The sequence below is a fragment of the Pristiophorus japonicus genome, chromosome 3, assembly GCF_044704955.1.
Source record: "Pristiophorus japonicus isolate sPriJap1 chromosome 3, sPriJap1.hap1, whole genome shotgun sequence".
In the NCBI taxonomy this organism is placed as follows: Eukaryota; Metazoa; Chordata; class Chondrichthyes; family Pristiophoridae; genus Pristiophorus; species Pristiophorus japonicus.
Window position 1 is genome coordinate 48964658 of NC_091979.1, and position 12376 is coordinate 48977033.

Sequence of the window (12376 nt, forward strand, 5' to 3'; positions counted from 1 at the left end):
CCCTGCTGTCCATTTACTTAGTATAAGCCTCTTTCCTAACCTTAATTTTTCCCTCGTTAGCGTTTAGCTTGTTCTTGTTTTGTAGCGGAATATATTTTTTCTGGACTTTATTGAACACCCGTTTTAAATGTTTCCCATTGCTGTTCTATATCATTGTTTGCTAATATTGTTATCCATTTTATTTTCCAATGTTCTATTCTCAGCCCCTGAAAATTGGCTTTCCACCATCGATAACCCTGGTCTTCGTCATACTTGTGTCCTTCTCAATTAACTTAAAGTGTATAGATTCTGGTCATAAGAATTCTAAAAATTGGGTGATCTGGTAGACAAGAAAGTGTTTATGCTTCAATAACTGAAAGATCCATTCTAATTCTTGTTGATTCTGAAACTAGGTGGCAGGTTGACTGAAGATCTGCCCGAGATAGCAGAGGCTTTGACTGACTGAGAATTATAAAAACAAAGAAAAATGTTCAGAGTTGTATCAACTTTGTTAATTAAAACTTTCTAAAAATTAAGTTAAACTGTGCAGTTAAAAAAATCTGCTAAAGGACAGATGAACAGTTTAATTTACATACGAGATCGATCACAATTCTTGTGTGTAGAATTAAGAATAGGAACTAATGCAAATGGAAAAAGCAATGGAGGTTAAGACATGGCACAGCAGAGGTGAGCAAGACCAAAGATGACTACCATATGGCAGCAAACACTTTTAAAGAAAATATCCCTAGGGGTTTTAATTCTGGAGTATTAATTAATCGAATGGGTGAGAAAAAGTACAAACTTCATTTTTATATCTCTCAAAGTGGCACTAAAGTAACTGGCAAGACGACCAAAAAAAACAATCATAAAGGGTTACTGTTCTGAAGGGATTACCTTTACTTTACCTGTCTTTAGAGTGTTATATTTTGGGGACTACTACAGTACAGTGATAAGTGGGAACATTTTCAAAACATTCTAGTTTTAATTAGGAGAGTAACTTTTGCAATATCCAACTGAAGTTTTGATCTCTTTATTCAGTGTTATGCTGCAGTGCTAAATTTATAACTTGTTCTTTTCCAAGACGTAACGTTTTTGATTAAATTCTCAATTCAGCCTGCTCATGAGAGTTTTTGAGGAAAAAGTCCCTTCAGCCCATTTAATTTAATTCTTTCATCATACAAATCGAGCGACTGTTGTCTAGTTGTTTCTGAAATGAATCTAGTGCCCTGGCTTCAACTACTTTCCTTGCAACCTATTACTGCTTTTGCTGACCCTCTGTGGAAAAACAAACTTCTCCCAAGTGTTCATTAAACAAGCCTGACTGTTTCCTGTTCGGTGTACTAGGGCAGCAGGACAAAAATATTAGTTCTCTCCACTTTTTTAACTTCCTTTCCTAGATATCTCTCTTTAAGGATAGAAAGCCCATGCATATTCAAGTCATTTCTCATAATTCTTCTTTCAAACTTTGGGGATCAATCTCATTGCACTGTACTGCCTTTGGGCCCATTATGTCATGGCATAGAACTGTAAGCAGTAAGGTGACCTAAACAGGGCACTGCGTAACTTCAACATAAGCTCTGGGTATGTGAGCTCAAGCATTTGGAAATAAATCCCAGCATCTTATTTACTTTAAGGACATAAGAAATAGGAGCAGGAGTAGGCCATTTGGCCGCTCGAGCTTGCTCCGCCATCCAATAAGATCATGGCTGATCTGATCGTGACCTCAACTCCACTTTCCTATCTGTTCCCCATTCTTTATTACCACCTCACATTGGTGAATGACGAGCAAATTACCACCCTCCTGTTTTCTTGCAAATTCCCCCTTAACAAGTTCTATCCCACCCATGGCATGCATATGCCTTCGACTTTTAATTCAAACATGCAGTGGCTAGAATTTGTCTTTATTTGTCACTGATCAGCTGAGGTATGGGCTTCCTCCTCTAAGTTCACAGGTATCTTCCCATTTCAACTGTGAATTTAACTTGCATTGAGGCCAGGTACTATAACAATAACAACTTATATTTATATAGCGCCTTTAACATAGCAAAACGTCCCAAGGCGCTTGAACAGGAGATGTCCCAGCATGGACTCTACACTCGCACAAGCTGCTGATTGTCAAGTATAACAACATACATTATAAAGATTCTATTGTGTAGGTTATTCTATTATTGTTTGGTCAGACAAATTGAGTCAAACGGCAAGGTTGGGATGGGAGAGTAAGCTACCATCCATTAATCTAGTGATAAAACATGAGTTTTTAAATACAACTAAAAGACAGCTGCTGTTGTGAAAGTGAAACCCAATTGTTTCTTCTCAGTTTGAATCAACATCGTCAGTGGGTTGCAATCTCAGAGCTCCTACTGCCTACCTCAGAGTAGTGTTGGTAGAGCATTATTCAAGGCCACAAGAGAGTAATGGAAAAAAGGGTAAGAAAATTTACTACAAGGAGTTGTTAAACATAGGTTACAACATGTAACCCGGTGTAATACAAGATTTGAGACAACAGGAAGGGACTGCATATCAATGAGTTGTTTAATAAGGATATTTTATTAATACAATGGCTGTTATTTTTTTAATTGGTAGAACAGAAGAAAATTGAAATAAATGGGAGATCTTCCACATTTATGGTCATACAGGAACTCTAGTTAAATGTGGCAATTCGGTTCATATACCAGTGCTTTTGTGGCTCGTGGTCTTTCAATCATTTCTGATGTCTACATGATTAACTTCAGTGAAGCATTTCTGTTTGAATGGTTGTACATTAGATTTTTTCTGGCCATCTTTTTAATCACATCTCAATTCCTGAGGACAGCAACACCAATAGAAATCTAGTCATATGGGGCCTAACTCACAATGGTCAAAAGTATTAAAAACTGTAACAAACAAATATTGCCACACTGTCCTAAAGGTAGCCACTGTATTAAAATCACTATATTAGACAGTCCAGGGTTTAATTAAAACACCTATGAAGCTGCTTGTATTGTAAAATTTAATTTATATTTTAAAGATCTAATTATGTTTTCTGGTCACACTATATAAAATGAGCACTAATGAAAATCAAGATTGCCAACAAGACAACTTTATATAGTGTCTGTGCTGCTGATGAATCATCCACTCCCATCCATCACTGTGTAGCTACAATCTGTACTTCAGTTCAATGACAGCTCCACAGAAGCTTTGACAAATTAGTCAATGTCCTTGGCCAACTCAGTGCCATGAAGGAAAACAATTAAGTTAAAAATCCAATATTAGTTGGATATTGCCTTTCATTGTTCTTAGCTATAAGGTTCAAACAAGTAAATTAATGTACATGACTGTTCTTCTATACTTGTTCTCTTTGCTGTGTCATCTACTGACTGCACAGAAAATGTGATGACCACCTCCATAACAAAACGCAAGTAATTATACCAGTCATGATAAATTGTAAATGTAACTAAAAAAAAACATGATTTGAGAAGAGGTTTAAAAATAGGCCTGGCGTACTGCGTTAGGATTCCTATTTTACCATGAAATGTTGGTAAAGAATGGCTCCACAAGCAGAAATTCAAGTATGAGTGACCAGTTTTTAATTGTAAAGTAGGCGCAACATTATTAAAAATGTTACAACACTGCACGACCTGTAATGCTCACAATATTTACAATTACTGTCCTTTACATGAAACCATAAAACCCTAAAGAGAATTTGCATGGACTGGAACAAACTACTCCTATCACCCACATAAATGCCATCAACCAATTAAAATCAAGTGCACAAAATACTTTACATATTCTACTAATGTAAAGTATACATGTGAGAAAATACAAATCAATTAGTTAAATGTCAAAACAAAGAGCAAAGTTTGTCATTACACGACAGTTTAGGAGTAAAGCAAAGAAAGGCAAAATTAAATATAAAAGCACGCATCTTTGATGAATAAAACATTTGTTTTGACATAAAACAGCAGAAAAGCTGACTGATAAGAAAACACAGACAACAATACCATCAAAACAAAACACATCAATTCACAATGGGAAAAAAAGTAAGGGGGAAAAGAAAGACTTCATTTTACATGGAGTTTGCATGTGGGACTGTGATAGACCTCCATGCCATTGCACAAAGGACAGAATTCTAAACAGAATAGAAATGAACATTGGCGGTGTGAAGTGTCTGCCATAATCAAGTTATCACATAACCATGCCTCATCTGCTGTTAAATACAAAAACAGCATCTTGCATATAAAAGCTTTAAGCGGCATTTTTATTTATCCTCTTTACACTGGTAGTCTCTTGTATGTGTACTCAATAGAAACCAAAGAATTTTGTACACTATTTTGTACAAGAAAAGATAAACTGTGCATTAAGTATGCTTGTACATGACAACTTTATACAGTATTTACAATTTGATATTACCATGAAATTTTGCATATCTATATACACAATGAAAATTCATCAGAAACATTTGGACTGTTCAGTTTTTGATATTCTTGATCTTTTAGTACGGTAGAAAATGTCACTTTTTAGGCAAGCAGTAGATAAACTGTAACCATGATCTTACAAGGTTTCTGATGAGCTATCCAGCATATAATTTTTGCTCATTATTGAAGAAACACTGTACCACTGTTCATTAGCACCTTGAAGCATCGTGGATAATTAAGACTCTATATACACACAGTTCCACCCTATAACTCTATGTCAGTAACGAAGACATTGAACGTTATCTAGAGATTTTTCGCCTCTTTGCTTTTGGTGACTTGACTTGTCTTTCCTTCTGAGGTGTCTGGTGAACCTGTAAAATGTAAATTAAACGACAGATTAACCCACTGAAATGTAGTAAATTTCTTGAATGAGATTAAACAAAGTAAGATACAAATCTGTACAGCATGACTATTGAATGTGGAATTATTTTGGTGCCTGGATTACAGAAGTGACCTTAGCATGTGCAACATGACAATCAGAGTCTTTTGGTATCCTAGCCCATTCTCAGTAACAGCAGAAAACATTGGACCAATAGTTTACTGCCCATCAATCTTTACAGAGGTGTAGTGCAAATCTAAGATGCTTGTACTCTCAAAATGGTAGTCTCAAATTCTATTCTTTTCCTACAGGTTGAGCAGATGAGAACAGACCAGACAACACAAACCTGATTGAAGCACAGAATTCCAATATACTGCACCCAATAATTCTCCACTGTATAGATTTTTTGATCATAGTACAACACTCGAGTACAAATTCCTGATCCAAGCATAAAACCGGTTTCTCAAATGATTTACTGCTCAACATAAAATTGAAATTTCATTTCCGTTACATATTTTTAGCATTCAAATCACTTGTGTGTAATCTATATTTATGATGAGTTTCTGTTATTTTATTTTAAGATTAAATTGCTGAATGAATGTGGACTGTGGAACAAAAATTCTGCACATTTACTGTTTTTATCCAGTTTATGGAAGTCCTGATCCAAGCATTACAAATCTTGGAAATCTGACACTTACCAGAATTCAACTGTATATACAGGGTACTTCTAATATCTGCTTAAATTTATCCAAACAAATCACTTAATTTCATAACCCAAAGAAATAAAGTCACAAGTTGCCAGTGAGTGAAGCATTAATATTTAATTGAATATTTTTACCATCAAGCAGGTACTCTGGTAACAATCTATTTATACCATTGTTCTAATTTCAATAGGCAGTAGAGTGATGTGTGTGAAGTGCCTATGATTTAGTTGCACATGGCTCATTTCCAGACAGTTAAACAGTTTGTTCAGTCAGTCCATTTTGTGGACTCCGGATTATGGGATCAGCATCACTGTAATCAGCCTGAAGCAAGGGAAAACACTGGTATGAGGGACGTCCTGTGGTTGTTGAAGGCCCTATATAAATGAAAGTTCTTTCTTTTTTCTTTTTAGACTTGAGCACTTGGAGATACATGTAAAGACCAAAGACTCACATTTCTATACTACCGTGTCAGATTTTTCAGAAACATCGAATTACTTTGAAGTACAGTTACTTATGTTGGTAAAGGCAGCAATCATGTTGCAAACAGCAAGATCTTGCAAACAGCAATAAGAAGAATGACATAACGGAAAATACTGGGAAATACTCAGGTCTGGCAACATCTGTGGAGAGAGAAACAGAGTTAATGTTTCAGGTCGATGAACCTTCGTTCTGATGAAGGGTCATCGACCTGAAACGTCGACTTTGTTTCTCTCTCCACAGATGCTGCCTGACCTGCTGAGTATTTCCACATTTTCTGTTTTATTTCAGATTTCCAGCATCCACAGTATTTTGCTTTTGAACAAGAATGACATGTTAGCTCGCTTTTGGTGGCATTGATTGAGGAAGGAATGTTGGCCATTCCACTGGGAATATTTCCATGGGATCGTTAATATACAAATAAAGCATTGGAACAGCTAGACAAGCCTTTGGTTGAATATCTCATCTGAAGAATTGCCCCATCAATAATGTAACACTCCCTCAGTACTGCACCACAATGGCACTCTAGATTGTGTGTTTAAATTGGGTTGAAGGTCAAACTAACACATTTCTGACCCAGAGTGAGAATTCTACTAACTGAGCCAAGCAGACAGTCCAAGATTACCAAGATGTTTGTAGCTACAAACAAGGACCAAGTCCAATACACAAGCAACAGCTGTAAGACAAGTGAACTGGAAATACAGCAATTGCAACATGGGCAGGGCTCAGAGAAAAATGGCGTGCTATTAATTAAGGCAGAGCTGTTTTTTTTTTAAAAAGTTATGTTTGTAATGTTTTGGGTAGCTTTAATATTTTTGTTTGAGTCACTTTGGCGCCTTTTGGTTTTACAATGGTAACTGTATGACCAATAATATTCAGATGTATGCATGAGTAATTGGAAGAACTAACGATGAGGTGCTTTGCTTTTAGAACTAAAGAATTCTCAGGTCACTCTTCAATATACTCCTACCAAAAAATATATTTCAATAGTACCATAAACAAGTTATTTGAAAATTGTTGGAATCACGCAGCAACAGCTGAGCATATACAGAACGCAAATACCAACCAAATGCAAGAAAGGCTGCCCTATATGTATGGGTTAAAGCCCAATTGTCAATATAGTGCAAATTATTCTTGAGTACCAAATTTCCTTTGTAGTGTTTGGTACTGTGAAATCTTACTTCTCGTAATCTTGTACACGAACTTCAATGAACAAAGCTCAGGACATTAATATGTTATGGCTCAAACATTAGCAACACACCATAACAACGCATGCCAGGCTGCAACCAGGGAAGTCGAGTACGTACTTTAATATTTCAACTTAAAATATTTCTCAAAAAATTTCACTGTATAAATAGCATACTCCATGGCCACCAGCGTGATGCAATATACATCCAGTTTATGGATCAAAGAGAGCACACCTTTGACTTGGTGCTCCTTAGTTGCACTCGCTATATAATGTTTCACACCAGTAGCTGTGGTATTCTCCATTTATACTGAAACATTTCCAATGTTCCAATTCACTTACCATGTAACTGAATGGAATAACACTCCCATTATGACATAACTGCTTTCACATAGTGAAAATCCAAGTGCTAATCTTTCATCGTTTAGCCCAGTAGGAGCAGCGGAATTTGCTTCACAAATCAATGGCAATCGTTGTCAGAGTCACAATGCACTTAATCTCTGTCTGCACACTGAGTGAATCTCTTAATTATACTTCTTAAAAGTGTTCATTTCAGTTCAGCTACAGGAATGCGTCTCAGGAGCAGGGTCTTTTTTCTCAAGGTAGGCAGCTCGATTCAGGTCAGGCTCACAACCTGAAGAAGCAGAGAACGCAGTAAGTTGAAATTCAACTACAATTCAGGAAACCGTCTCAGGATCGCAAACTATTTACGAGTGTGTACAGTGTTAGTACACAGTCAGTTTCAGGATCACAACTTGCTGCTTTCTCAGTTTCAACAATTTGTCAGTCAGTAAAAACTCAGCCAGCTCCTGATAGTGACAGCTCAGAAACCCTGAGATATTGAAATGGTGTCATTTACAAACAAAATTTCATAATACCTATGTATTGCTTATCAAACTATCATTCTATAAAAGTCTAATATATGAAGCAAATGTATGGAATGAGATACAACTATGGAACACTTATTCAGAACATTCTCCGAATTTACTGGAAGATTAGTCTTCTCCTTTTCGACTTCAATTAGAAACATCATTGGCTGTAGTACAAATGGGGTAAAGCAATTTAATAGAAGGACATCTATTCTCTGGCAATGTAAATCAAGATATCAGTCAAACTTTAAAAGAAAATATAAACCAGTATTGATGATCCAGGACAACATGCAATAATGCACTGAAAGAGGATTAATGATAAGATGGTACTGAACATATAAAAATAGTTATAAATGCTCAACGAGTTTCAACGATGCTGAGTTAAATGCACTTAATTATCTTTTTATTTGCTCCTGAGAACATCAATTTTTTTCCCTTCATTTACACACTGAATTTCCAGTATTGCTGTGTGTCCTTCCCCAAGCATGTCCAGAATAAATTAAATTCACCTCAACTGCAGCAAGTGGTTTAGAATATATTCAAAGTTAAAAACTGAAGGGAACCGTGTGCTGTTATAGTGAGGTAATTCTCTGATTCGATATTTCTGTGCTTTCTCAAGTTACAACATACAAAACAATTACATTTACAAACATCGTATCCAGTTCATACATGGCCTCTTGTATAGCAGCTTCTAAATGCCTCTTTAGTTTTTGGTTTCTGGGCCGGGGGGGGCGGGGGGGGGGGGGGAAGAGAGGGGAGGGGGGAGAGAAGAGAGGAGGGGGAAATCATTTTCTGCTCATCTTATTGATGCTTGAATTATATTTTTAAGCTTTTTCAGATCGTTTCCTTTAATTAACCTAATTTTTTTAAATTACTATTTCTGTAATTAGCCATTTTGAACTTTTCCCAAAGTTTGTGGAAGAATCAAATATTTTATGGAAGTATATTTGATAAGGTCTTCAGGAAACAAAACTGAAAAAGTGAGCAATGCTCTTAAAATTTTATGGGAGAAGTTTTTTTTAATTAAAAAAAGCTTTGGAAATGTAATAAAAATTTAATTTCGATGGCAGGAAAAATTGTCGCATAAAAGTCACTGTAATCTAAAAATTTATTAGAATGAAGCCTACAATTGGTCATTGAATTCAGCAGAGATTTACTTTGAAGACTCAATTAAAAAGTTTATACGATACTTAATTTTCTATTCTTAAATATGATTAGTTGATTAAGAAATGTCTCATTAAAAGGATACATGGAGGGGGGGGATACATATACAGTAAAAGGATACATATACAGTAGACACCTCAAAGCGCTGGAGCCAACGCTGCCTCCGCAAGATTCTGTGGGAGGATAGATGCACCAACGTCAGCGTTCTCGATCAGGCCAACATCCACAGCATCGAAGCACTGACCACACTCGACCAGCTCCGTTGGGCGGGCCACATCGTCCACATGCCCGACACGAGACTATCAAAATAAGCGCTCTATTCGGAACTGCTACACGGCAGGCGAGCCCCAGGTGGGCAGAGGAAACGTTTCAAGGACACCCTCAAAGCCTCCTTGATAAAGTGTAACATCCCCACCGACACCTGGGAATCACTGGCCCATGACTGCGCTAAGTGGAGGAAGAGCATCCAGGAGGGCGCTGAGCACCTCGAGTCTCGTCGCCGAGAGCATGCGTGGAACAAGCGCAAGCAGCAGAAGGAGCGTGCGGCAAACCAGACTCCCCACCCACCCTTTCCTTTAAGGGCTGTTTGTCCCACTTGTGACAGACTGTAATTCCCGTATTGTACTGTACAGTCACCTGAGAACTCATGTTTGGAGTGGAAGCAAGTCTTCCTCAATTTCGAGGGACACTCTATGCTGATGATGATGATGACATGGAGACGAAATGTCAAAGACCTAATGTTTCACAATTAAATTATTGAATAAGGTGATGTATAAACTATTGGATATCTTAATGAATAGAATATTTTAGTAGGATTTTATTTTCACAGAGATAACTGGGCTCGGCAGTAGTGCAAGTCTGCTAAAAAGCTTTGTATGGTTTAACTTTTAGAAACTTGCATTGATAAATACGCAAAGCATATCAAAATTAAAAAGTGCTGATTCTACTAGTCATCTTCACAGGTGTTTAACTATTGTCTCGAATTATCTTCAGTTTAATCCTCTAGATTACTTCTTTTAAATTCAAATTATGAGCGATGATTCATTTCTTTAGTACTAAATTTCCATTTTGTTGCTTTTATGTTGATTAATTCAAATTATTGGATGTCACTTTTTTTTTTTAAACTGCCATAAATGATTTTGACTTATCAGTTGTATACCTTATTCACTCATATATGAAGTTATCCTGTAGACTTGTGCAGTTCTGCCTATAAAACTATGTAGAGGCTTTTAACTACAATTAATCAATTGATGTAAAGAACAGAGTTATTTCTCAACATATTTATTTGTAAAAGGAACTTTGCATCTGACAGCAAGTCGCTTACAAAATCTAGTTACATTCCAGTCCAATCAAGTATTGTGTCACTCAGATTTTAAGCCTCTGTGTACAAGAACGTGGTGATGTGCACAGATGGGATTGTGAGAGGGCAGAGTCCCTGCCCTCTGATTAGAAATCTTTTAGTAAAATCTCTAGCTCATCACTAATGTATAAATCCCAAAATACTTCATTACAAAACAAAGCAATATACTGCAGAGATCTGCACATTTTTGTTTTCATACGGATTGGAAGTGGATGGTGGAGGCAGGGTAGGGGCAGCATCTGCAGGTCTGAGGAGCACTTAAACTAAGCATATATGTTTTGGAACATCCCAGTTTTTAAATAATAAAATGATATAATATGTGTTATATATACTAGAAGCTAAAAATATAGTTTGGACCTCAAATCCAATTTTATAATGAATAGGACAGCTCATCATAATTCAACTTGGCTTCAATGGCTTTCAATATATTCCTCCCCTTTCACACTGAAACATGGACAAGAATGAAATCTGGAGTGAGAAAAGGCCATTAACTTCACTCCATCCAGAGTCCATGTATGATTATCCAGTCATGCATTTCCCATTGACTCATTAGACTCTCAGTACAATTTAATTCCCTATCGTCAGCTACACAACTTGGCAGGAACTGTGGTGTTTCCAACTCTCCAAAATTCAAAAATGACTGTCCCAACAGATAGCAAGAGTGCTGACCCAATTAAAAACAATGACATTAAAAAGATTTCATAACAAAAGCTATCAAACAAAGAAGAAAGCAGGATTCTAGCTCACCCATTCAGAAAATAATTCAATGTCTTGAGAGGAAGTGCCTTATGAGGTTTGGTTAAAATTGATGAAATATTTTAAAGTTATTGATATGACAAAGGTAGTGTTAGGTCAAATGGATGGCCAGCAGCAGCAAAGTCTTCTGCCCCCCATATAGACATATACGAGAAACTAAAACGGGTGAATATCCAAAAATTAAATTGAACTCTATAAACTGATCAGCAGAACAATGACTTTTCAATTAACTCTATAATTAGTTCTTTGTTGCAGGACATATGATCTCCCAGTTATTTGTGTGGTACGATATTAGAAATCTAGCCAATTCCACACCAGGAAAAGCTTGAATTGAGAAGATAACTTACAACAAGTATAGTGAATCTCATTCTCTGATGATAATCTCTACCATACAAGAAAAAGTGAAGAATAAGGCTATTGATCCCATCTAAGCTTATCCCCCCTTACTGAAACTCACCCAGTCCAACATTCAACTGTGGTTTGAACATTGGATTCCACCACCTTGGTTGGTAGATTATTTTAAACAGTTACTGTCTTTACATAAAGATTATTCCTCCCCAGGTCACCAATTAAATCTTGCATCCACTTGCCCTACTGGCCTGACTCTTAAAGCAATATTGTGCATTCATTTATACCATTTAGTATTGCATGTACCACAATTAGTTCCTCTCAATTATCTTTTTGTTTACATGTGGGCAGAGAATTAAATTTAAAAGTGCAGGTATGTAAACTTCCCTTTGTGAGGTTTGTCAACTGTAAGAACTGACTGACTGGGTACAAAAGAAGTAGAAATAGAATAAAATGGTGGCACACATCCTAGTTATCGAGAAATTAACACTTTAATTTGGAAACCTAACCGTAAAAAGAAAACTGGTTAATGGACCCAACCATACAAAGGCTGAAAGTTTAGTAATCAGCCTAAGTATTTGATTAAAATTCAGTATCATAGATATTTTAAAAAGAATCACAGGAGCAAAGGTGTCACAGGAGTAAATTGTTTTTAATTAGCTTCCTCCACCCTTTGATCATTCCTTATTCTTTCCAAGCTGGCAGTCTATGCTGGCGTACTATTCCACAGGTATTGATATTCCCAATATATAGTGAGCCC

General features: G+C 36.5%; 1 protein-coding gene across 6 annotated transcripts in view; it reads right to left on the reverse strand.

Moving 5' to 3' along the window:
• Positions 1 to 3341: 3341 nt before the first annotated feature.
• mbd5 (methyl-CpG binding domain protein 5) overlaps positions 3342 to 12376 on the reverse strand; it is a 294362-nt gene continuing 285327 nt past the window's right edge. For 5 of the 6 annotated variants that reach the window (XM_070875343.1, XM_070875345.1, XM_070875347.1 and 2 more), the window contains one exon: positions 3342 to 4744. In XM_070875343.1, coding sequence (XP_070731444.1) covers positions 4673 to 4744 — 72 coding nt within the window. In that variant the 3' untranslated portion in view covers positions 3342 to 4672. Of the gene's footprint in view, positions 4745 to 7461; positions 7754 to 12376 lie in introns of all 6 variants that reach the window. The other variant, XR_011592643.1, reaches the window with a different exon arrangement.